This window comes from Rattus norvegicus, chromosome 4 (genome assembly GCF_021556685.1).
Source record: "Rattus norvegicus strain SHRSP/BbbUtx chromosome 4, alternate assembly SHRSP_T2T, whole genome shotgun sequence".
In the NCBI taxonomy this organism is placed as follows: domain Eukaryota; kingdom Metazoa; phylum Chordata; class Mammalia; order Rodentia; family Muridae; genus Rattus; species Rattus norvegicus.
Window position 1 is genome coordinate 19,327,501 of NC_141537.1, and position 25,124 is coordinate 19,352,624.

The 25,124-nt window shown below is 36.3% G+C and overlaps 1 protein-coding gene across 1 annotated transcript in view; it reads right to left on the reverse strand.

Moving 5' to 3' along the window:
* The window catches only part of Cdhr17 (cadherin related family member 17), a 96,443-nt gene that overhangs the window by 30,004 nt on the left and 41,315 nt on the right, over nucleotides 1-25,124 (reverse strand). The window contains exons 13-16 of the mRNA XM_087659859.1: nucleotides 24,347-24,503; nucleotides 16,355-16,460; nucleotides 15,408-15,629; nucleotides 14,539-14,684 (exon numbers count right to left, since the gene is read on the reverse strand). Of these exons, the coding sequence (XP_087515985.1) occupies nucleotides 14,539-14,684; nucleotides 15,408-15,629; nucleotides 16,355-16,460; nucleotides 24,347-24,503 (631 nt within the window). The remainder of the gene's footprint in view (nucleotides 1-14,538; nucleotides 14,685-15,407; nucleotides 15,630-16,354; nucleotides 16,461-24,346; nucleotides 24,504-25,124) is intronic.

Consider the following 25,124-nt stretch of genomic DNA (forward strand, 5'->3'; position numbering starts at 1 on the left):
CCAGTAACCTCCCATAGGACCTTCTCCTCACACTCAGGTAATAACACCTTAGCAGGTGGCTCCCAGGGGACAACATGCATCAGGTGCTACCTGTGCTCTAAGCACTCTCCATGGACTATGTCTGGATAAGCTAGATGTCCCACCAAGTTCTGTCTCTGATTCTACAGGCCAGTTCAGGCTTGTGCCTTCTGCTAAATTTCCCTTTTATCCTTTATCTCTCTTCTTATGTTTGAGCACATATTTGTCCTGCTTCATTGTCCTGCTTCCTAGGATACCAGGTGCTATCCAGGTTTTGTACTCATTTTTACTGTGGCAGCCATAGGCCAGATGGCAGATACATACCCCTCCCTCTGAGATGTTCTCTAGTCAAGAAAGACACCCTGTCATCAGCCTGTAGTGATGATGTTACCCTCTCTTCCTGTGCCTTGAGGTGGCAAGTTCTTTTACTCCTGATACATTGGAAATGCTAGACATTTCCTTTTGGCACCACTGTAGTTAACCATGGTCTGTTCCTTTTTACTTCCTTACTAAGTACCAAAGGCCTTACATCTAATGGTGTGATCTCTACTGTAGTTGACACTGTGATTAATGATATAATGTATTTGGACTGACTTCCATATAAATATATAGTTCTTTATTTTAAATATTGTTTATCTTTATGAACGGGCTTCCATTTGCTTCCTGCTGTCTTGATTGATTACCGGGAAATTTGTAGCCACTGACAAAAAAAAATGCAACCTGCAACTCAAGCAAGTACAAAAAAAATAGTCAACAGAAAGGAGAAAAATGTAGAAAAGCAGATATAAATATATCTGTTAACATGTAAAAAAGATAATGAATTTAAATACATTAACAAGCATAATGTAAGGACATTTGCTTTGCCATTAAAATACAACTACATTACTGAGCCATAAACCATAAAATTATATAGAAACATCTTTAAAGGCAAAAATATAAAGACATGGCTTAAAATGTAAAAATAATGAAGTAAATACCAAGGGCAGGTCAATATTGAACATAAAAGAGTTTTGGGGTATTTATGGCTAGCGGACTTTTGTCATTTAAGTAAATGTCTCTCCAAGTTTTCAATCATCATTACAGAGCAATGGGGAAGGTAAACCATAGTGGCTAGAGTCAAGCAATGACAATACCAAATGATGCAGAGGAAGAGGAGCTGCGTACCTTGCACCTCATGGATGGCTGTACAGTGATCAAGTCAACTTGGAAAAATTAAGCTTCCAGATACTGAAGAATGCATTTCAGTGTGTGTCTGTGAAGATCTGTGGGGAGCTTAACACCTGACTCATAAAATTCCATAATAAGAAATAGTCCAATCATGAAGTAGACATTGCTCAGTCCTCGGGAGAATCAGATTAGGGTCTCATCTTCTTATTTGGGCACAGGAGCTCTAGGTTATTTTGCTTTCATATTTAAATGTTCCCACCTCAGGCCTTTTGGACTAAATGGGACAGTGGTACTGAAGTGTTGGCTTTCTCTCCATGGTCAAGGAATACATTTAATAGGACGCTCTGTTTCTGCAAGGTTTGGTTAACTTCTGCTCAAGATAGCATAGTTATTTCCTCTCCGAGTTCAAATTTGTGCTACCGTGGGAACCTCAAAGAGAAATGTAATCTGTATTTTGATCCACAACACATGGTATTCTCGAAGAAAAGAGTAGAAATGAAACTAGGTGTACAGGCATAATTTTATGATTCAAATAGTTGTTTTTCCATTGTAATAAGGAAAACCTGAAAACCGTCAGTATATAATATTGTAAACCATGTATGGTCCTCTAAGTAATGATAGAATTATCAGAAAAGGGAAGAAAAATAAATAAGCTTGAATTGAATGATGTAATATTTTGAATATTAAAACACGAAAAATTCAAGATTTCATTAAAATGAAGCATATCTATCTCATCATTTGAGAGTAAGAGTAAGAAAAATAAGCTGCCATTTTTACATGTGCTCATGATGCTTGTGTTTTTGACCAAATCACTGATATCTAATCTTCTTTAATAACTATAAACTATGGGGCCAGTGAGATGCTTCACTGGAAAAGAATACTTGGCTCCGAGACTGAAACCTGAGTAAAGTCCCAGAAACACATGACAGGAGAGAGCCAACTCCCACAAGTTGTCATCTGACCTTTACTCAGAAATGATAGCATGTGTTGTTCTCAGACACACATCTACTGGGCTCTGTGAACACTCCTACATATGTCACTCATACACACACACACACACACACACACACACACACACACACACACCAAGTTAATTAATTAATTAATTAACTAATTAAAGTTATCACTATGTATTATTTCTCAAATTGAAGCAATGTTCTTTCTGGTGTTCTTATTGAAGCTATCTACGACTTAAAATCACCACCATCCAACATGAAAATATAAAACATTTTAGAGGGTTCCCTACCTACCCACGTGCCGGCGGCTGAGACTGCTTATTTCCATTCATGTTCCTGGCCCTCTGGGCTTTTCTCCTTCCTCTATACCTGAGTCCATTCCCCTTTATCCTCCCCTTTCCATTCTTCACCACAGTCCTACCCTCACTCTGCCTGCCTCCCGTGATTATTTCCTTTCCCCTTCTAAGTGGGATTGAAGCATCCTCTCGTGGGCCTTCCTGCTTGTTAAACTTCCTATAGTCTGTGAGGTGACTAATGGGTATTCTGCTCTTTTTGGTTAATATCCACTTATCACGGAGTACATACCATGCATGTCATTTTTGGTTTGGGCTGCCTCACTCAGGATGATATTTTCTAGTCCCATCCATTTGCCTGCAAAATTCATGATGTACTCATTTTTACTGGTTGAATATTATTCCATTATGTAAACTAATCAAGACTTAATGGGGGTGACCTTAGCCAAAATGCCCAGCTTGAGCAGAAGGAATTTGAAGAGCCCACTTCCAGTAGACAGACAAGGCTTCAAGTGGAGGAACTGGGTTACCAATCCACAATCAAATTTTCTGACCCAGAATTATTCCTGCCTTAAAAAAAATTGCAGGGACAAAAATGGAGCAGAGATTGAAGGAAAGGTTTCACTGACTGCCCCAACTTAGGATCCATCTCAAGGGCAGGGGGACACTATTGCTAATGCTATGATGTGCTTACAGATGGGAGCCTGGCATGGCTGTCCTCTGAGAGGCCCAACAAGCTGCTGACTGAGACAGCCTCAGATGTTTACACTTAACCATTGGATTGAAGTCAGGGAATCCAATGGCTGAATTAAGGGAAGGATTGAAGAAACAGAAGGGGAAAACGACCCATAGGAAGACCAGCAGTCTCAACTAACCCAGACCCAAGGGAGATCCCAGAGAATTAGCCACCGACCAGGTAGCATACATGGACTTGTTTGAGGCACAGGCACATATATAGCAGAGGTCTGTCTAGTCAAGCCTCATGAGAGAAGATGTGATTAATACTACAGTGACTTGAGGCCCAAGGGAAGAGAGATGCCTGGTAGTGGTGGGGAGGCATCCTCTCGGAGGCAAGGGGAAGGAAGAATAGGATGAGAAAATGGGAGGGGGAACCGGGAGAAGGGTAATGGTTGGAATGTAAATAAATAAAGTAATTTAAAAAAAGAAAAAATAAAACATGAACCTAAACTTTTCTATAATACAGAAAAACAATAATGTCTGTTTTAGCTTTCTTCTGTCTGTCTTTCTCGTTCTCTGGTCATGTACTCTCCCTCCTGCTTTCTCTCCCTCTCTCTCTTTCTTCAAATTTTTTTCTTTTTCCTTTTTTTTAAAAATATTTCTTTATTTACATTTCAAATGTTATTCCCTTTCCAGATTTCCCGGACATAAAGCCCCTATCCCATCCCCCTCCTCTTCTTTTATAAGAATGTTCCCCTCTGCAACCTCCTCCCTCACTCCCTCCTATATTCCCCTAAACTGGGGGATACAGAGTCTTGGCAGGACCAAGGGCTTCTCCTTATATTGGTGTGCAGAAAGGTCATCCTCTGCTACATATGCAGCTGGAGCCTAGGGCCAGTCCATGTATAGTCTTTGGGTAGTAGGTTAGTCCCTGGGAGCTCTGGTTGGTTGGCATTGTTGTTATAGAGTTGCAAGCCCCTTCACCTCTTTCAATCTTTTCCCTAATTCCACCAATGGGGATCCCGTTCTCATTTCAGTGGTTTGCTGCTAGCATTCGCCTCTGTATTTGACATGTTCTGGCTGTGCCTCTCAGGAGAGATCTATATTGGACTCGTGTCAGCATGCACTTATTCGTTTCATCAATTTTACCTAGTTTTGGTGACTGTGTATATATTGGCTACATACCCATATAGGGCAGGCTCTGAATGGATGTTCCTTTAGTCTCTGCTCCAATCTTTGCCTCTATATCCACTCATGAATATTTTTATTCCCCCTTTTAAAAAGGAGTAAAGCATCTATACTTTGGTTGTTCTTCTTGAGAATCATGTGGTCTGTGGATTGTATCTTGGATAATTCAAACTTTTGGACTAGTATCCGCTTATCAGTGATTGCATACCATGTGTGTTTTTCTGTGGTTGGTTACCTCACTCAGGATGATATTTTCTAGTTCAATATATTTGCCTTTAAATTTCATGAAGTCATGGATTTTGATAGCTGAGTAGTACCCCACTGTGTAGATGTGTCACATTTTCTGTATCATTTCTCTGTTGAAAGGCATCTGGGTCCTTTCCAGCTTCTGGCTATTATAAATAAGGCTGCTATGAACGTGGTGGAGCAAGTGGCTTTGTTGTATGTTGGAGCATCTTTTGGGTATATGCCCAGGAGAGGTATAGCTGGGTCCTCAGGTAGTGCAATGTCCAATTTTCTGAAGAACCTCCAGACTGATTTCCAGAGTGGTTGACCAGTTTACAATCCCACCAAGAATGGAGGAGGGTTCCTCTTTCTCCAAAGCCTTGCCAGCATGTGCTGTCCTCTGAGTTTCTGATCTTAGCCCTTCTGTCTGGTATGAGGTAGAATCTCAGTGTTGTTTTGTTTTGCATTTCCCTGATGGCTAAGGATTTAGAGCATTTCTTTAGTACTTTTCAGCTATTCGATATTCCTCAGCTGAGAATTCTTTGCTTAGCTATGTACCCCATTTTTAATAGGTTATTTGGCTCTCTGGAGTCTAACTTCTTGAGTTCTTTGTATATTTTGGATATTAGGCCTCTGTCAGATGTAAGATCTTTTCCTAATTTGTTGATTGTCATTTTGGCCTAATGACAGTGTCCTTTGCCTTACAAAAGCTTTGCAGTTTTATGAGATCCCATTTGTCAATTCTTGATCTTAGAGCAACAGCCATTGGTTTCGGTTCAGAAAAATTTTCCCCAGTGCCCATGTGTTTGAGACTCTTCCCAAGTTTTTCTTTTATTAGTTTGAGTGTATTTGGTTTGATGCGGAAGTCCTTGATCCACTTGGACTTAGGGTTTGTACAGGGTATTAAGAATGGATCAATTTGCATTCTTCTACATGCTGACCTTCAGTTGAACCAGCACCATTTGTTGAAAATGCTATCTTTCTTCCATTGGATGGTTTTTGCTCCTTTGTCAAAGATCAAGTGACCATAGATATGTCGGTTCATTTCTGAGTCTTCAATTCTATTCCACTGATCTACCTGCCTGTCTCTGTACCAATACCTTACAATTTTATCAGTTTTGCTCTGTAATACAGCTTAAGGTCAGGGATGGTGGTTCCCTCAGAAGTTCTTTTATTGTAGAGGATAGCTTTTGCTATCCTGGGATTTTTGTTATTCCAGATGAATTTGCAAATTGCTCTTATTAGTTACATGAAGAATTAAATTGCAACTTTGATGGGAATTGCATTGAATCTGCAGGTTGCTTTTGGCAAAATGGTCATTTTTATTATATTAATCCTGCCAATCCATGAGCATGGGAGGTCTTTCGATCTTCTGAGATCTTCAATTTCTTTCTTCAGAGACTTGAAGTTCTTGTCATACAGATCTTTCTCTTGCTTGGTTAGAATCACACCAAGGTATTTTATATTATTTATGACTATCGGGAAGGGTGTCATTCCCCTAATTTCTTTTTTACCCTATTTATCCTTTAAGCAAAGGAAGGCTACTGATTTGTTTGAGTTAATTTTATACCCAGCCACTTTGCTGAAGTTGTTTATCAGGTTTAATAGTTCTCTGGTGGACCTTTTGGAATCACTTAAATATACTATCATACCATCTGCAAATAGTGATATTTTTACTTCTTCCTTTCCAATTTGTATCCTTTTGATCTCCTTTCATTGTCTGATTGCTCTGGCTAGGACTTCGAGTACTATATTGAATAAGTAGGGAGAGAGTGGGCAGCCTTGTCTGTTCCTGATTTTAGTGGGATTGTTTCAAATTTTTCTCCATTTAGTTTGATGTTAGCTAGTGGTTTGCTGTATATGGCTTTTACCATGTTTAGGTATGGGCCTTGAATTCCTGATTCTTCCAAGACTTTTATCATGAAGGGGTGTTGTGTTTTGTCAAATTCCTTCTCAGCATCTAATGAAATGATCCTGTTTTTTTTTCCCTTTGAGTTTGTTTACATAGTGGATTACATTGGTGGATTTCCATACATTTAACCATCCCTGAATTCCTGGGATGAACCCTAGGATCATGATGGATGATTGTTTTGATGTGTCCTTGGATTTGGTTTGCGAGAATTTTATTGAGTATATTTGCATTGATATTTATAAGGGAAGTTGGTCTGAAGTTCTCTTTCTTTGTGTAGATTAGGTGTAAGTGTAATTGTGGTTTCATTGAAGGAATTGGGTATTCCTCCATCTGTTTCTATTTTGTGTAACAGTTTGGAGAGTATTGGTGTGAGGTCTTCTATGATGGTCTGATAGAATTCTGCACTTAACCCATCTGGACCTTGGCTCTTTTTGGTTGGGACACTTTTAGTAATTGCTTCTATTTCTTTAGAAGTTATTGGATTGTTTTCAATGGTTAATCTGATCCTGGTATTTGTCTAGACAATTTTCCATTTCCTCCAGATTTTCCAGCGTTGTTGACTATAGGCTTTTGTAGTAAGATCTGATGATTTTTTTTAATATCCTCAGATTCTGTTATGCCTCTCTTTTTATTTCTGATTTTGTTAATTTGGTTACACTCTCTGTGCCCTCTAGTTAGTCTGGCTAAGGATTTATCTATCGTGTTGATGTTCTCAAAGAACTAGCTCCTGGTTTGTTGATTCTTTGTGTAGTTTTTTGTTTTCTACTTGGTTGGGTTCAGGGAGCTGAGCGACCTGTCCAGTTCAGTTCCAGGCACTAGCAGAAACCAGCAGGTTACTGTAACTGACTGCTCCTCTATTCCTGTATCCAGAGGCCACCATGGAGGTTCTTCTTGAGCAGGAATATGAGCAGAAGTGTTCTCCCTTGAGGTCTCAAATTGTCCTAACTTCTGGAAGTTCAGCTCTTTCCCCCACCAGATATGGGCAATGTTTTTGTTTTGTTTTATTTGTTTGTTTTGTTGGTTGCTTGTTTTGGTATGGTTTTGCAAGCAAAGAACAATGTAGGCAGTTGTGTAAGATTTGCAAAGAAAATCAAAGGACGCTCTTGAAATATTTGTTAGATTCCACCACTTTAATTCTGGAAGTTAGGTTAATAGAGTGGAATATATCCCCCAACTGGCATAGTGGGATTCAAAATTCATTATTTTATTATGTTTTTCTTCTTAGTTTACGAGATCAGCTTTCCGTATGTTATTTGTAATACTTACAGGAAGGTTTATATGTTGGCTTCCTCCCTTGTAAAACATATGTTCTTGAGTTCTTGGACTTTGCGTGAACATCGTCAGTCTCAGAGGACTGAGAGACTGTTTTCATGTTATCTCTGGGGTTTATAGACACAGCCTCTAGCCTCAGTCTGGGCTTTAATTACTAACTTAGAAAAGACTTGCAGTTCTGGGTGGGCACAGACATCATTTTCTCCCTGTCTATTTTTACTCACACTAGCCATTTTTGATATATATATATATATATATATACATATAATATATACATATATATATTAATCTCTGTCCTTTCTTTCATTGTTGCTGTGGTTTTTGCTGTGTTGAAAAAATGCATTAAACAACAGCAACATTGAAATCAACTCATATAATAAATAACAAAAAATAACAAAAATCAAAAGCAAGCCCCTTTCGGGTTTGTTTCTGCATTTTCCTGTTTTGGCCACAGAAGAAAGAGAAGACTCAGAGAGAAAAGTCCTCATGGGGATAGACTATCCAACATTGTTGTCCCAATGTTCAGAACCTCATGAGCAATCTTGGCTTCCATGGCAAGTGCAGTTATATGTCTGACACGCTGCTCTAATGCAAGATGGTATGGATGTTGACAGACAGCAAAATGGCACTGCAGCCAACACAAGAGGATCTGCTAATCATAAGCTGGAATGTGCTTTGTTATGGCCTGGCAGATGTCCAAAGAGCAAACTACACTAAAAAGAGTAGCACTACTGGGGACTCTTCTGCGGTCATTGGTCCCAGTCTTTTCCAGGTCCCTTAAGCTTCCAATAGATTTTTTTTCAACATTTTCATAAAATGGTCTCATCGATTTAATAAAGTTATTTGGGGCTTTAACAAATAAGTTCCTTAGATTTTAGCCCTTAAAATAAAATGTCAATCATATGTTTCTGTTACATATTTTCTTATCTAAAACCTGATTTCTCAAATAATTCTTCTCCATTCTCCTACTGAAGAACATCCCACTTGCTTCTAAATTTGAGCAGTTACAAACAAAAATGTTTTAGACATTCAAATACTGGCTTTGGAATGGACGTACATTTTTTCAGTTAAGTCAACTGAATATTATGGAGCATAACTTCCAGATGGTGTGGCTGAATATTTTTTGCATTTGGTAGAAAATGTCGAACTTATCTAACATAGACATTATTTTTATTACTACTGTTAAAGAACATTAATGTCTTTTGTCCTATAGCCTTGCCAGCACTTGATGTCATTTTTACTTTCACTGTTTAATTACATATCTGTTATATGTAATTATATTTAAGTACTAAGAACAAATGGAGGGGGAGGGGGAGGAGGAAGAGGAGGAAGAAAAGAAAACAACACCTAAAGATAGAAATAGGCTATCAGAGAATGAATATGAAAGACAGTGAGTGAAGAGAATAGTGTGATCAAAATATCTGTCATGGGTTAAATCATCAAATAATAAATTAACAAAAGACCCTTCATTTCTTGTTACTGTATTTTATGGTGAATCAAGTTTGTGATATATTCTGCCTCCATTTGCTGATGGAATAACTTAGGGAGGAATTTAATGTTCATATTTGTATCTTAATTTTATTTTAAGAAATCTTCAGATTCTGTCTTATAATTTTGACACATGGATAAAAATATACATGCATACATGTGTATATATTTGACTATTATATGTAATCCAGGAAACACATTGGCTTTTATATGATAAACTCCAGTTATTTATTATAACTTGAACAACAGTCTTTCAATAAAAACAACAGGTGCAAATTAGAAGAATATTCATCTGAGGCAGTTGTTTCCATTAAATCACAATACTGTTGTAAAAATACCAGCTTGAAAATATTTTAGAACTACACCAGTAATTCAGCATCATTTTGTGACTTTTAAAGAACATTGTTTTCTATTATTGTTATACTTCTGTTTGCTAAAGTCATATTACATTTCATTAGAAATATTCTGAATTACTCTATGTTGCAATTACTCAGAAATACTGGAAAATTACCAACTTTTTAGAAAAAATCATGTTCTCTCACCACAGAAGTTAGGTGACTAAAAGTTGGAATCAATAGTTTTCTTTGAGAACAAATTTCTTCAATCAATGTTTGTGCTTTTATATAAGCTACATAAAAAACAAAAACCCCACGATAGCTTACTCTCAAAGCATGGGAATAGAAAGATAGAAATAAGTTTGTGAGAATGTAATCATTTGGAGAGATATTATGAGAAAGCGGGAAAAGTCTGCAGTATGCTAAATGCACTGGATCATGTAATGTCACAAATGACCATAAAATATGACTCACTATACTACTATCAAGGTTTATCTTGCCTGTGTCAAAATCAGGTGTGCTGGGTATTAGTGAAAGCTGCCTTTTACACACTGACTTATAGAGTCATGTTCTTTGTATCTTTTTTTTCTACACTAAAGTCTCTGTTTCAGGGATTCAGAAGGTCATTTAATTGATAAAGTACCTGTCATGTAATCATAAAGAACAACTTTTCTGTCCAGAAAGCCAAGGTTGGGGGTTTGTGTTGGTTGGGGAAGTAGAGACAACCAGTAACCTGGGGCAGGCTGGCCAGGAACTTTACAACTTTATATTTACAAAGATATTTCCAAACTGTCTTAAAACACAAGACAGACAGTACCTGAGGAATGACATGTTGACCTCTGGTCTTTACACACAGGTACACATGTAAGTAGTTAGGCCAGCACACACAAAGCACACAAACATGCACACACACACATACACGCACACACACACATACACACACGCACACACACACACACACAGGCACACATACAAAACACACATAGACACAAACACGCACCTACACCACACACATACAAAACAAATACACATACAGAAACACACATATACACAATACACATGCACACACATACTGACAAACACAATGTACATAGGCTTCCAAACCAGGTGTTCAAAGCCAAACTAGGCAAAGTTTTTGGTGTCAGGTTTAGCAAAGCTCTTCATTCTATAAACTTTTCAAATGGCCACAATCTTGCTAAAAGAATTTGTCAGGAAATGTTAAAAGCTTGTTGATGCAGAAAATAAAATGTTTTTTGAATATAAAAAAGTCATGACTTCTACACTGTAATAAACACTCAGGAAAACATCAAAAAAAAAACCCACATTATTTTTGAATAGACATGCAGTATGTCTATGTGTCCATTGTATAAATGGGAGAATAAATATGATTTTGTTAAATTTTCTCTAACTAAAATTTTGAGATAGATTTTAGGGATGAGTACTTTTTTTCTCTACTCAAACATTCTAACCACACTGCCAATATATGCTATGCTAAGTAAGTAGTTAAGGAACGCCTTTGATTACTAGATGAAGAGAAAAGATACACGAGAAGGAATTCTCCTTCAAGGACTTAATGTAAAAAGCTTAAAGTATGATTTTATAATTTATTTCAGAAAGATTTAAATGACAATGTGTAGATATGAAGAATCCTGGGGATAATGAAAAGAATGATTAATATCCAGCTCTCGGCATCTACCAAAAGTGTGTTTGGTATTTCTTTTGTCTCCTTTGGCTTACATTCTCCCCACTCCTAATGTGATCTTACACAACGTATAAATAAAATCTGTAGTAGGTTAGCTCTTTGCGCTATGTTTTTAAAATTCCCTGATCTCTGCCATATTTAGTGCATGAAGGAAATTGATTTACAGTTTTTACCATTTCAGTTTCATATTAACGCAAACAATACAAGGAACATTATGCTTTCAAAAATATCCAAGATGAGGAATATTTATGCTTTAGCGTAGTCTACAAAAGCAAGTGCATTTTAAATGTGTTTATCAGTCATGGTTAAGTAAGTGCTTAGCTCTTGTTTTGTGGAACAAATGATAAAAAGCCCAGTCTAATAAAATATGCTAAGTCAACCAAACAACAATGTCAATGGGATTTTTCTCCATCTGTGGAGTGGCCCTAGTTTATTTGTTTATGAAAGATGAGTAAAGTATTCATGATGAGCCTTTGAGTACTTTACAGAGTCTCATTTAAATTTTACTTTCACTACAGGACTAAATAGAATCATCAACATTTTGTGAATAGACAATTTAAAATGTCTCAATAACCTGTCCGACATCCATAATAGTAAGTGGAGAGGCAGGGATTGTAACCCGAGTTAACCCTTTGAACTCTACCCTTCCTGCTGGGACAAGAATATGTGAGATTAAGTGATGTATTGATTCTGAACATGTGCACATAGTTCCACGTCATCCAGGTTGAGTTTCTGTGGCTCACAGATCCGAGTTGGATATCTGTGTATGTAATTCACTGGCAGAAAAGTAGAACACATATGCAAACTCTCACACTTCACAGGGTCATTTCTGTTAAAAAAAATCACTAAAACTTGCTTTCTAAACAGGTAGTTTCCTCTAAAACCAGACCCATTTTTGTGAGGACCCTACATGCTTTCAGGGTAATGGCTTTCTACAGGAATGAATTTTGAAACTGTGACTACTCTGAAAGGCACTTTCAAGGAAAAACTGACATTCATTTTTTAGCCATTATTCAATTATTATTTGCGATGTAAAGAGAATGGCAAATCTTTACGTGTTCCAGAAATGGAGTATGCATCTGGCACAGGAGAGCCGCTGCGCTTCGGTCTGGAAACAAAGGGCATATGTTTGGTAACAATCCCTTCAAAAAGACTCACAAAAGAGACAGTGATGATTTAGAAACCGTCCTCTGAGGAAATTGATCTTTCTCTTTGCAGGAGACAAAACAGTCTTCAGTTGTGTATGCAAATTCTTGTCAGCAAGTACATTATGGTGTAATACACACTATATGATCACGCTATGAAATGATTTTTGGTTGGGGATTTTTTTCACTTTGTTTTGTTTTTATTTGAGTAAAAGCATCTGACTTTGCTTTGCCTCAGACCCTGGCAGCCAGACTATTGGTATAAAGATGGATTCGCTTACCTTGAGTGTTACGGATACAGAAGTTTGGCCTCTGGCTGGACAGGAGCACAACCCCGTTTAACTATTTCATTGTTCACAGGACAGGTTCCTTCTATACTTACGATTTTCCATAAGTTGTTATTCCACCCATTTATACACTATGTGACCTAGACCCGTATATCTATCCACATGTTTTCTAAGGATATAGGTTCAATATTATATCTTTCAAATATTTTCTTTAAGCTTTTGTGTGCTACCGTTACAAAGTAGGAAAGGTTTCTTGAGAAAGGTTACTTTCTCACAGTTTTAGAGGCTGACTCAGCTCATGATCTGTTGGGGCCTTTTCTCTCGGGAGTGGTTTTCTACAGCTAGTTTCTCTTAGAATACGTAGAAGCCAAGAGAAGGTACTCCCTGGAGGGTTTTGTTTGCTTGTTCATTATTCCCTCAGTATACTAATCTCATCAGACTGGGGCCACGCCAGACTCTCTTCCTTTATCAAATTACCTTCTAATACAAATGCAAATAACTACAACAAATCACACTGGAGATGAAGACTCAACAAGAATCACGGAAGTGTATGACCGATCAACCCAAAAGAACACTAACTGTCCAGTTTATAAAGAGCACAGAGTTTGTTAATTCATTCTGGTACATGTGGTACAGATGCATTCTTGTGCTTCTGATTTAAAGAATAGAATTCCACTATGTTTTCTTCACTATGGATTTTAGTATCTATTAAAACAAGGTACTAGTTTAGAATTCTACAGCTTTAGAACCCTGAGCCTTTTCTTATGTTCCAAATAAAATATTATTGGTAACTTTTACACAATTAAATATGTAAACATATATATGTACATATATATGTGTGTGTATAAATGATATATATATATTTATTACATTTACTATAAAACTATTTTTACTAATTTTATCTTTCTTTCTGATTCTAAAACAAAAGAGATGAGTGCTTCTTCAATGAAGAATACAGGTAACCCTTCTCATCCTACCTAGTGTACATTGGGCATTCATACACAGAACAGAATGTCAATAATAGGTTTAGAAACCTTAGCACTCCGGCCTTCTCTTTCTTCCTTTAGAGAAACTGTAAATATGAGTGTGTATAGGTGCCTCGCTGGAAACACACTTAAGAAAGAAGTTTCATTAGCTCATGTCATCCTTGAGTCATAGTTGAAACCAGTCAAGTCACTTCATTAAATTTCCCTCTAAAAAGATTTTGGCCTGGTTTATTGCATTTTCCAGACGTAACGAGGCTGTAGTGGGGATTACAGCACCGAGCCATGGACACCGCTGAGAGGTTCAGCTCACCACAGCACATGTGAAAATGTTCACCTCAAAGCATTATGCAAAGGCTCTACTCAATGTCTGCAGCTTTAAATCATCATTTGTTTGGAAATTATTGCCTTTTCTCTGGGATCCAGAGTTGAAAACCTTACAGGTCTCAAGCAGCAAAAATGAATGCAATCATTTGATAAAGGAAATTTAGCTCTATCTATAAAAGATATTTTTTTCTTAAATCACAGTTCCACCAATAAAAGTGATGCATTTGATGATATTGATGTAAAGCTCAAACAATCCAGGTATATTCTCACATTGAATCTTTTAAAGTATTTTTTAGAATAATATTTTTAATAAATTAATTGCAACTTATGATACCATGTTCTCTTCATGCAAATTCTTCTTATGTGACTCGGAAATCATAGCATATTCTGCATGTGCTAACAATTTTATCATTACCAATTACAATTAAGAAGTCAATGATGAAAGCCTGTATTAACCACTCCCAACTATCTGTTATTTTGATTTTTTTTGAGAACATGTCTTTTAAGTAATAACAATATATCAAGCATCAGTGCATTATATCAAGCATCAGTGCATTCTTACCAGAACGTGGATGGTCACCTGAGCAGTAGCACTTCTCTGCCTGAGAGGGTCAGGGAGGGCATCATTCCCCATGTCTGTGACTCTCACAGCTATCTTATACTGAGAAGCTGCTTCCCTGTCCAGTGAATTCAACAGCTTTATCATTCCTAGCACAAATACAATGGAAAAGCCTCTCAGTACTACTTAATGGTTTTAACCATTGCTACATTCAACCTGTATAGACGAAGGCTTTGTGACAGTACCAAGGTAGAAATTGAATGACACAATAACTTTCATCAAGATTTATATCATTACTTCCACAGTTAAATCATGACAGATGTTAATTCATGCATTAGTCACCTACTGTACGTTCTGAGGCATTTGGCAGAACACATGTGTGCAAAAGCTTTGTGAATTTCAATATATCAAAGATCAAAGTTTCAGGGTTTCTTCTGTGGTTGCTAAGAATTATGGAGACAGCCAACAAACCAAGGTGAACATTATGTAGCTCAAGGTGAGGGAGGGGTGCTCTGATAAAAAGTGATCTTTCCCATGAATTCTAAATAAAATGCATTCAAAATGAAGTACTTGATTTTAAGTTTTGAGAATTTCACACAGGAAGACACTATTTTAGCATAATTTAAACCCTTCACTGTTCTCCCCCTTACTCCTATCATAGCTCTCATGAATTCATGGCCTCATTTTTTATACCTTATTATTGCACATATACAAATATGTATAGTCTACCGAATCCAGTTAGTGTTGCCTGGATGTACATGTGCTTAATGTTGAACACTTAGGATTGGGGAAACTCACAGGAAGCTTAGCTTGTCCCTGGAGCAAAAGACTCTCCCTCTTATTATTAACTAATATTAGCATTCCTACATTACCTGTATCTGATTCGATGTAAAATTTTGGAGGTATTCCAAAGTTGCCCCCAACGATGGTATAGTGTATATTGTTACGTGGCCAGTCTTCATCTGTATAGGTAATTTTTCCAACTGGCGAATCAACTGGACTGTTTTCAAATATACTGAACATAAATGTCATCATAGACCCAATAGGATTGTGTTCATTTATACGGCTCACTCTTAATATGATTCTAATGATGGCTGTGGAGAAAAAAATTTCATAAAAGTGTAGATAGAACAACAATATGTCTTCTTCAACAATTCTTTTTTCCTTTATCATGACAACTCACATATTGGAGTTTAAATGAATATATTTCACAGACATGTTTATATTTATGTTTTGTTAGTAAATTAATAATGTTTAGTTATAAAGCACTTAAAATAGTTTAGCAAAAAATGCTCTATTAACTGATTCTTTGAATATTCTTCAATGTAGAATACACTGATTACTTGTTCAATACTTAAAACGAGTAAATATTACAGAAAAATTGTATTCTAAAAGTCGTCAAGTAACTGCAAAGTGCTGTATTATATATTTGAGAAGTATTATATCAACCTATTCGTAGTTTTATTGCCTTTCAGTATTTAAGTAGTAATATTCATGGATTAAATAAATTAATTTGATCATAACTATCATGTACATTATTACAACTTGTGATTAGAATATTTTTTTAATTTTTTTATTTTTCTTGGACATTTTATGTATTTACATTTCAAATGTTATCCCTTTTGCCCCCTCTCCCATGACCACCCTGCTCCTGTGAGGATGTCCCCACTTCCACCCATCAATTAAGACCTCAATGCCCAGGGATTCCCCTACATTGGGGAAACAAGCCATCACAGGACCAAGGGATCCGAGAACTAATATTTAAGATACTATTTTACTTATTCAAACTATTTAGTATATTGAACTAATAAATTCTTACTTGAGAGTACAGGAAAACCTTCATCAGACACTCTTATAAACAATGTGTGCTTAAAGTCCATTCCTGCAAAAGTTGTACTATCATAATCTAGATGCATAGGTCCGATCTATAAATGAAAAATAACATACTATTAGCTTTTTTTATTAAATGTCTACTTTGCCAATTATGAATCCAAAAGGAAGACAGCAAACCAATAAATAGAAGTGTTATTTTACAATACTACAGCATAGTTAAATATCCATGAGCCACAGACACAAACCATGTATATAATTTTAGCTTAAGGAATAATCACATTTAAAATTAAATCATATCTAATTAAGTCTAATAACATGCTTTATTCAGGAAAGCATATTTTAAGTGCTATTATTTCAAAAAGGAGCAAACACGGATAATACTGAATATGCATACATGTTTGTTAATAATCTGCTGGAGACTCAGTTACTTCACAGCTGCAGTAGAACGTGGAAATGTAGTAGGTTGGTCTGATGCTCTTTATAATCTAATGCTAAATACTGGTTCCTCAAGATGTGATTGCCCGCAGCCCAGACCAGCAGATCCTCACGTACTCAAATTTAACTGGTCACTAAAAGGCTAAAGCCTGTGATTAGAAAATGAAGGGAAAAAGTGAGGGGGCTTCAGGTAGAGAGAGAAGGTAGATGAAGGCAGAGGTGGAAGAAACCACCATGGACCACAACCACATGGCCAGGAAAAACAGCAAGTAACAAGGAATTTTATAGCTGGGAATAAGTTATTATAGTCCAGGATCTGCCTAGCCTAAGCTTATGGCTTATAAATAAAATACCTGCATCGTGTTTCTTTTATACAGCTTTGTTCAAAATAAAAATTCATAGAACAGAGTAAAGTTTTACTTCAGGTGTTCAAGGGAGTGTTTGGCCACTGGTTTCCACAGGAGAGTCAATACAGTTCCTAGCCATCTGAACAGAAGCATGTGCCCAGTCCTCCATCTGCCATGGCATCATGAAGGGAAACAGCTACTTTTTTGGAGCATGCCAAGGTGCGGCAGTAAGTATGACAATACATAAGTTATAGAAAATGGATTTGAACTTACGAAATGTTCAATTTCAGAATGGTTGAATTGAAACATACTGATGTTAAGTTGAGGGGTATCTGAAATTAATGTGATGCATTATGTACATAAGATTTTTGCAATGATACCATTAAAAACTTAGTACCTTTGGCCCTGAAAATAAATTAAATCTGAATTGGAAATAGTGAGAATAATCTCTAAAGGACAAGTCTAAATTCTGAGCTTCAAAATCAAGTCAATATAAGACTAGAAGTCAACTCTGCTAAGGGATATAAACATCTCATATGTTTGCTCCTTTGCTTTACTCTCCTGGGATGGACAGATAAGGCAAGCATGATGTTCTCAGGGTCTTTAATAACACTAAATATATAGGCAATGCAATCTAAATGCCTTCTGTACACATCTCTTGCCTAACCATGCAATTCTCACAGAACTCACAGCCTAGACTTCTGTGAAGACCTTCCAAGAGAGTAAGGAATGCACATGATTGCTGCTGCCTTCTCCAGCTTATTTGAGATCCTTTCCATGCCCCAGCCATGTGCACCTTAGCTATTTTCTCAACAGTCAACATTTATTATTTGGGTAAGATGTGTGTAGTCATCAAGTGATTAGTTGGCACAGAAGTATGTTTTGTTTTTTGTTTTTTTAAGATTCTATAGTGTTCCAAAACTCAAAGAAAAGAAATGGCTGCACCCATTAACCAACTGGCAGAAAAGGGGTTTCTTTAGGAATTAATGAAGATATTAGGTGGTATCAGACATTAATGGGAGGAGAGGCCCTTGGTCCTGTGAAGGCTGAAGCCCCCGGGGCAGGGGAATGCCAGTAAAGGAGGTGGGAGTGGGTGAGTAGGTGGGTGAGGGAGCACGCTCATAGAAGCAGGAAAAGGGAAATGGAATAGGGGATTTCTGAGGTGGAAACTTGGAAAGGGGATAACATTTGAAATGTAAATAATCGAAATATTCAATAAAAATTGTTAAAAAGAATAAAAGAAAAATAGAAATACATCGAGTACTGACAGGAAATAGAACTACTACGAGAAAATAACCTAGGCTCATACAAACATGATAGAACTTCTGTGCAAGATATCAATAGCACTGAAGACCATTTTAGAAATATGATTCTCTGAATCAAAGTTTGGGATTTTGATATTCTAAACGACTAAAAGAAATAAATAGATTTTTTCTCTAAACCAGCAAACTAATTTCTTTACATATTCAAAAATCTAAAATTGTAACACCATTTGTTAAAATATTTATTTAAAATATAAAGACTTTTAGGAAGAACAACAATATCAGCCAACCAGACCTCCCAGAGCTCCCAGGGACTAAACCCCCAACCAAAGTGTGCACATGGAGGGACCCTTGGCTCCAGTCATATATGTAGCAGAGAATGGCATTGTCTGGCATCAATAGAAGGAGAAGCCCTTTGTCCTGTGATGGCTTGTTTCCAAGTGTAGGGGAATGCCAGGGTGTTGTGGGAGTAGGTCCGTGGGAGGGGGAGCATCCTCATAGAAGCAGGGGGAGGGGGAGGACAGATGGGAGGGGAAAATGGAAAATATTTGAAATGCAAATACATAAAATATCCAATAGAACATATAAAGACTTCTGTATAGAAAGTATGCCATCATCCAAGGAATATAGCAGCCTATAAAATGGAAATAAATTTCTACAAATTGTACATTTGATTAAACTATATCTAAGATTAGGATATGTTTAATATCTATATTCTAATTAGATATATGAATTTCATACATTGTATAATTATAACTCAAATAAAATGAGTTATAGAACTAAACAAAGTTCTCTAAACATAAAGCACAAATGGCTGAGACACATTTTTTAAATGTTTAGAGTTATTATCCTCAATAAATTGCAAATTAAACTTGCTTTGAGATTTCATCTTTCCTGAGACAGAATGGCCAAAATCAATAAAAGAAATGATATTACACACCAAGAAAGAGGCAATCAAAGGGAAACACTTAGTCATTGCTAGTGGGAATGAAAAATTTTACGGGCACTATAGAAAAATTCAGTGTGGATGTCTTTCAAAAAAACTGTAAATTGATCAACCATAAGATCCTGTTGGATAAAACCTCTCAGGAGACATCGATGTCTGGTCTTCTCTCTCATGTCTTTCTGGGTCTGAGTCACCTCACTCAGGATATTTTCTAGTTCTAATCATTTGCCTGAAATTTTCATGATATATTTGTTTTAATAGCTGGATAGTATTCTATTTTCTTAATCCATTCTTCAGTTGAGGGACACCAAGATTGTTTCCAGTTTCTGGCTATTTTAAATAAAGCTAATAAGAACATAGTAGAGCAAGTGTCCTTGTGGTTAAGTGTGGTATCTTTCAGGTATATGCCCAGAAGTGGTATAGGCAGTTATTGGTATTTAACTATTCCAAATTTTCTTAGAAACCACCAAATTGATTTTCAAAGTGGTTGTATAAGTTTCCAGTCCTACCAACAATGAATGAGTGTTACCCTTGCCCCACATCCTCGCCATCATGTGCTTTCACTTGACCTTAGCCATGCTGAAAGGTACAAGCTGGAACCTCAGCGTCATTTTGATTTGCATTTCGCTAATGACTAAGGATGTTGAACAGGTCTTTAAGTGCTTCCTTTGTTGAGACTTCTGTTTAGCTCTGGTGCCATTTTTAATTGAGTTATTTGGTTTGTTGTCTAATTTCTTGAGTTCTTTATATCATTTGGACATTAGTCCTCTGTTGAACGTATGGTTGGTGAAGATCTGTCCCCATTCTGTAGGTTTCTATTTTGTCTTATTGGCAGTGCCCTTAGCCTTGCAAAAGCTTAACTGCCTCTTGAGAGACTTCATTCAGCATGTGATGGAAATAGATGCAGAAACCAACAGGCAAACATCAGGCAGAATTAAGAGAGTCTCGTTGAAGAGTAGAAGATAGGATTGAGAGAGCCAGAGAGGTCAAAGATACCATAAAACCTACAGAGACAAGTAACCTGGGCACATAGAGACTGAACCACCAATCAAAGTGCATTCAGGGACCTAGGCTTCCCACACATTTGTAGGAGATGTGCGGTTTGTTGTTCACATGGGTCCTCTAACAATTGGAGTGGAGACTGTCTTTGACTCTTTTGCTTGCCTGCCATTAGATGGATCCCTTTCCTCTAGCTGGACTGCCTACTTGAGCCTAGTGAGAGAGGATATGTTTAGTCATGCTGAGACTTCATGTTACATGATGAGGTAGCACTAAGCGGGTGCTTCTCCTTTTCTGAGGAGAAAGAGAGTGGGTAATACTGGAGGGATTTGTAAGAGTGGTACTGGGAGGAGAGGAGAAAGGGGGATGACTGCTATCGGGATGTAATGTAAACAAAATTAATTAATTAATTAATTAATTAATTAATGGAAAACCAAAGATCATGCTATATAATTCCTGGACATATTAAAGGATTGCACATACTCCTACAGAGACACTTGCTCATCCACTCAGGAAAAAAAGCTAAATGTCCAAAGACTTCTGGGTAGATAATAAAAAGCTTGGTTCCTTTATACTATGAAATATTAGTCACCTACTAAGAAAAATAAAATTATGAAATTTGAAGGTAAATACATAATGCTAAAAACAATCACTGTAAATAAAGCAACCCAGAAGAACCCAAAGACATATTAATGTTTCTCTTACATATGAATGTGGCTTTTAAGCTTTAGACATGTATGTTTCAAACCAAATAACTAAAGGGTTTAGATAAAAAGTATCTAGGCAAAATCACAGCATGGAAAAGAGTAAGAAAAGTCAACATTTTATGTTAACCAACAAGCTACTGGACTGATATGTGCTGAGAATGAGAAAATCAGTTTTCTTCAGTGGAGTGTCTCCAATTATTTGAATTGCACTCCAGGACAGGCTTAGGTTGAGGAGTAGTAGGCTAGCCCAAAGAAAAGACTTAGTGGGTTTGTTTTGTTTTGTTTTTGTCTTGTTAACTCTTTGTTTATATAGCTTTTTAATGTTGTTGCTTTTGCTTTGTTTGATTTAAATCTTTGGTAAGAAAGAAAGAAAGCATTAAATTGCATAAGGCAGAAAGGATTCACAAAGAGATAGAAGAGAACTAATTTGACCCAAAAATATTGTATGAAAATATCTTTTCTTTTTCTTTACTCTTATTTTTTTTGAATACATCCTGACACAGCCGTCTCACCTCTTCTCCTCCAAGCATCCTCCTACCTGCCTTCTTCACCAGATGAACTCCTCATCCATTTCCCTTCAGAGTAGAACAATGATATCAACTGAACACTACAGAAGAAGGTGGAAGAAGACCAGGCACAGCCTTCAGATCAGGACTCAAAGAGACAATACAGTAGTAGACAATACAGTAGTAGACAATACAGTAGTAGAAAAAGGGTCCCAAGAGCAAGCGAAAGAGTCAAAGACACGCCCACTACCACTATTAGCAGTCCAACAAAACTCCAAGCTAAATAACCACAGTATGTATGCAAAGGGCCTCATAAGACCTACATAGGCTCCATGATTGCTCTTCAGTCTCTGTGAGCCCCTATGAGTCCTGCTCAGTTGATTCTGTGGGCCATGTTCTCCTGGTGTCCTTGAACCCTCTGGCCACTACTAAAACATTATTTATTATTTTAACATAAGTTTTTAGTGCTAGCTATCAGTCTGAGTTTTGAGTAACTAATAAAAATATTTCTCATCTATCTGTAACATATATACTAATTTTTCTTTATCAAAGAGCTAATGAATTTCAGTGTTTCATTTAAAACTTTTATACATAAATTATGATCTTATTTTAGTTAAATGGTGGAGGATTGTTGAAACCTTATGTAGGTTCTCTTTTTTGTTTTTACAATAAATATTTTATTCTTTAAGTTTTTTGTTTGTTTGCTTGCTTATTTATTTATTTATTTATTTATTTATTTAATGTGTGAAACAGTATTACTGTCTTCAGACACACCAGAAAAGGGCATCAGATCCCATTACAGATGGTTGTGAGCCGCTATGTGGTTGCTGGGAATTGAACTCAGGACCTCTGGAAGAGCAGAAAGTGCTCTTAACCAATGAGCCAACTCTCCTGCCCTTATCAAGTGGTAAAATTGTGCCATTTTCTTTAAATGGCTTGTCTTTCCTGCTTTGAAGAAAGATAAGAACTGAGGTATTTTAATAACTTTCAAGCCTAATTACCCTGTGTAGAAAATACCATGTTCTTATTATAATCACATAGCAAATGTTATGAAAAGAGAATTGTGTATTCTATTAAATGTGTTTAGCTTGTTGTATGTTTTAAATGATTTTGATCCTATAAACTTTAAGGAGCTGTTTAGAGTGAATTAGTAAAAATAGGTTCAAAACAATAATTTTGTTACTTACTCATATATTTCATATATCCTGTTAGAATTGTTGAATATAAATGATTTAAAGAATTATAAACACTTCTATCATTTTTTATATGTCCTGCTTCAAGAACAGTGGTGTTGTATTTTTCCATCATTTTTGGGCTACAAATGCACTTAGATTCTGGTTCCATCAACATTTCCAGTTATGAACATTTTATATTCAGACTTTGGGATTTAATATGTTGCCACATACTACAAACACCTATTGTTTTACATAGTTATTTATCACAAATTGAGTCAAAACTTAATAGGAATATAATCAGAATTATACATGTTCCAGATATTCATTTGATATTGAAAGCTTTTTTTTTTCATTTTCTAAATAGGGACACATGAGATGTTTAATTAGTGCTACAGAAGGACAGACACAAAATATTGAGAGAACCCAAGCATACAGATGTGACACAGATCCAAGTGAGGAAAAAATGTCAGGGACAGATTCATATAAGAAATGTATGTAAAAAACTATTCAGTTGTGCAAAAGAACCTAGGTAATGGAGACATAGAAATTAGGGGCTTTTCTAGCTTGATAAACAGTACAAATTTCAAAACTGGACGTCTGTTTTTAAGATTGTGAATATGATTCTTTGCATTTCATGCACAGAGCATAAGGGAACAAAAATAGGAGAGGTTTGTATGAAATGTTTCTTTGATAGAAATTCAATCTGTGGAATCAATATTAAAACAGGGTACATCTCTTTGCTCTTCTCTGCTCTCTTGCCCTTTTCCCCTTTGTCCCTTCTCTCCCCATTCCCCAACCCATGCCCATGACCAGCCTCCTTTACTTCTCCCCCCTTCTACTCTTCTCTCATTAAACCTCTCCATGCTGGGTGAGGGGGAAGATATGTACATGTTACTTCCACCCCATTCATGGAGCACACACTGGGTAGTTCATGAGCAGTTGTTTAAATGAGCTGCATTTAATTACCATGTTGAATACAATACTTAATTTCACTTTTCTTAATCTATTTTATAAATGATGAATATAACTACATTTAGCCTAGCAGATTTCAAAATGTATTGGAAATACAATCTATATCTATCTGCTTGTTTTTTCTTTTGGTCTAGCTACCTATCTATCTACACACACACACACACACATGTATATATATATATATGTATATATATATATATATATATATATATATGTATATATATACTAAATTGGTCAAAAATATTTGAGCTGCTGAATACCACAGGACAAAGTAGTAAAGTATGCATGTTTGTTCTATTTAGTTCAAAAGTAATTTAACATATTTATCAAAGTTATTTTGGCACATTCCTATTGAATACACAATATTTTATCCAAACACTATTGTTCTAAGAAATTCATAACCTTCATAGTTTAGTTCTGGAGTTCAAAACTGCATTCCAGTATTCATCCTGAAGGAAGCTAGGCTTTCAACAATTTAAGGTTCAGTTGAAAATCCAAGAACAAATTCTGCCATCAGCTATTTTAACTACTGTAGTTCATTAACAATTTTATAATAATAAAAATAAATGTACTCTTTATATCTGAGGTTAATCACAGGGCCACAGTCAGAGTGACTTCACAATACTTACTTTTAGTTCACTCTTTGTAAGAGTAAAGGTTTTGTTTGAAAAAGTGTCTTTAATCAACTGATAAGTTATATTGTTGTTCGGAATAGTTCCATCCTGATCTGTACAACTTAGGGAGACTAAAGAGGTGCCAACTGGGATGTTCTCAGGAAGTTCAATTCTGTAATGAGGAAAAAATGTTACATGTTGAACTTGGTTTAAGGAGATTATTTAAATTTAATTTAATAGGTTATTTGAAAAGTGGGCATAATTTAAATAACCTTCTTGACAATATGTATTTCATAGTATCCATGAAAAAATTATATAGTACATGATATAGATTAATGATGAAGCCAAGGGAAATGGCATTACTGTTATACTAGATTCCTGCACAGCAACTGAAGCCATAAATATTGCTAAACAAATGACAGTTCATTCCTCCTCAGGTTGATAACTTTACGCTTGTAGATCATAAAGTTCAATGTCCACTTATAAAATAGCCATGTTCCTATCTTTAAATTGGTACTATATTATTCTCCCCCACTTAAGAATAAAGAAACTACAAATTACTCTGTAGTTGTGCTTAAAAGAGAGCTGAGACTGGATTCTGTATTAAAACCTTTCCTATTTACTAAGACAGAATACCTGAGAAGAAGTTACTAAAGGGAGAAGGGTTTATTTTGGCTTCAGCTTAATTGATGTGCCCATTGTGGCATGGAAGCCATTGGGGCTGGATTGTATCGCATCTGGTAATAGTTTATCTGGAGTAAGCCAGAGAGGGTCATGAATGCTGGTGCCCAGC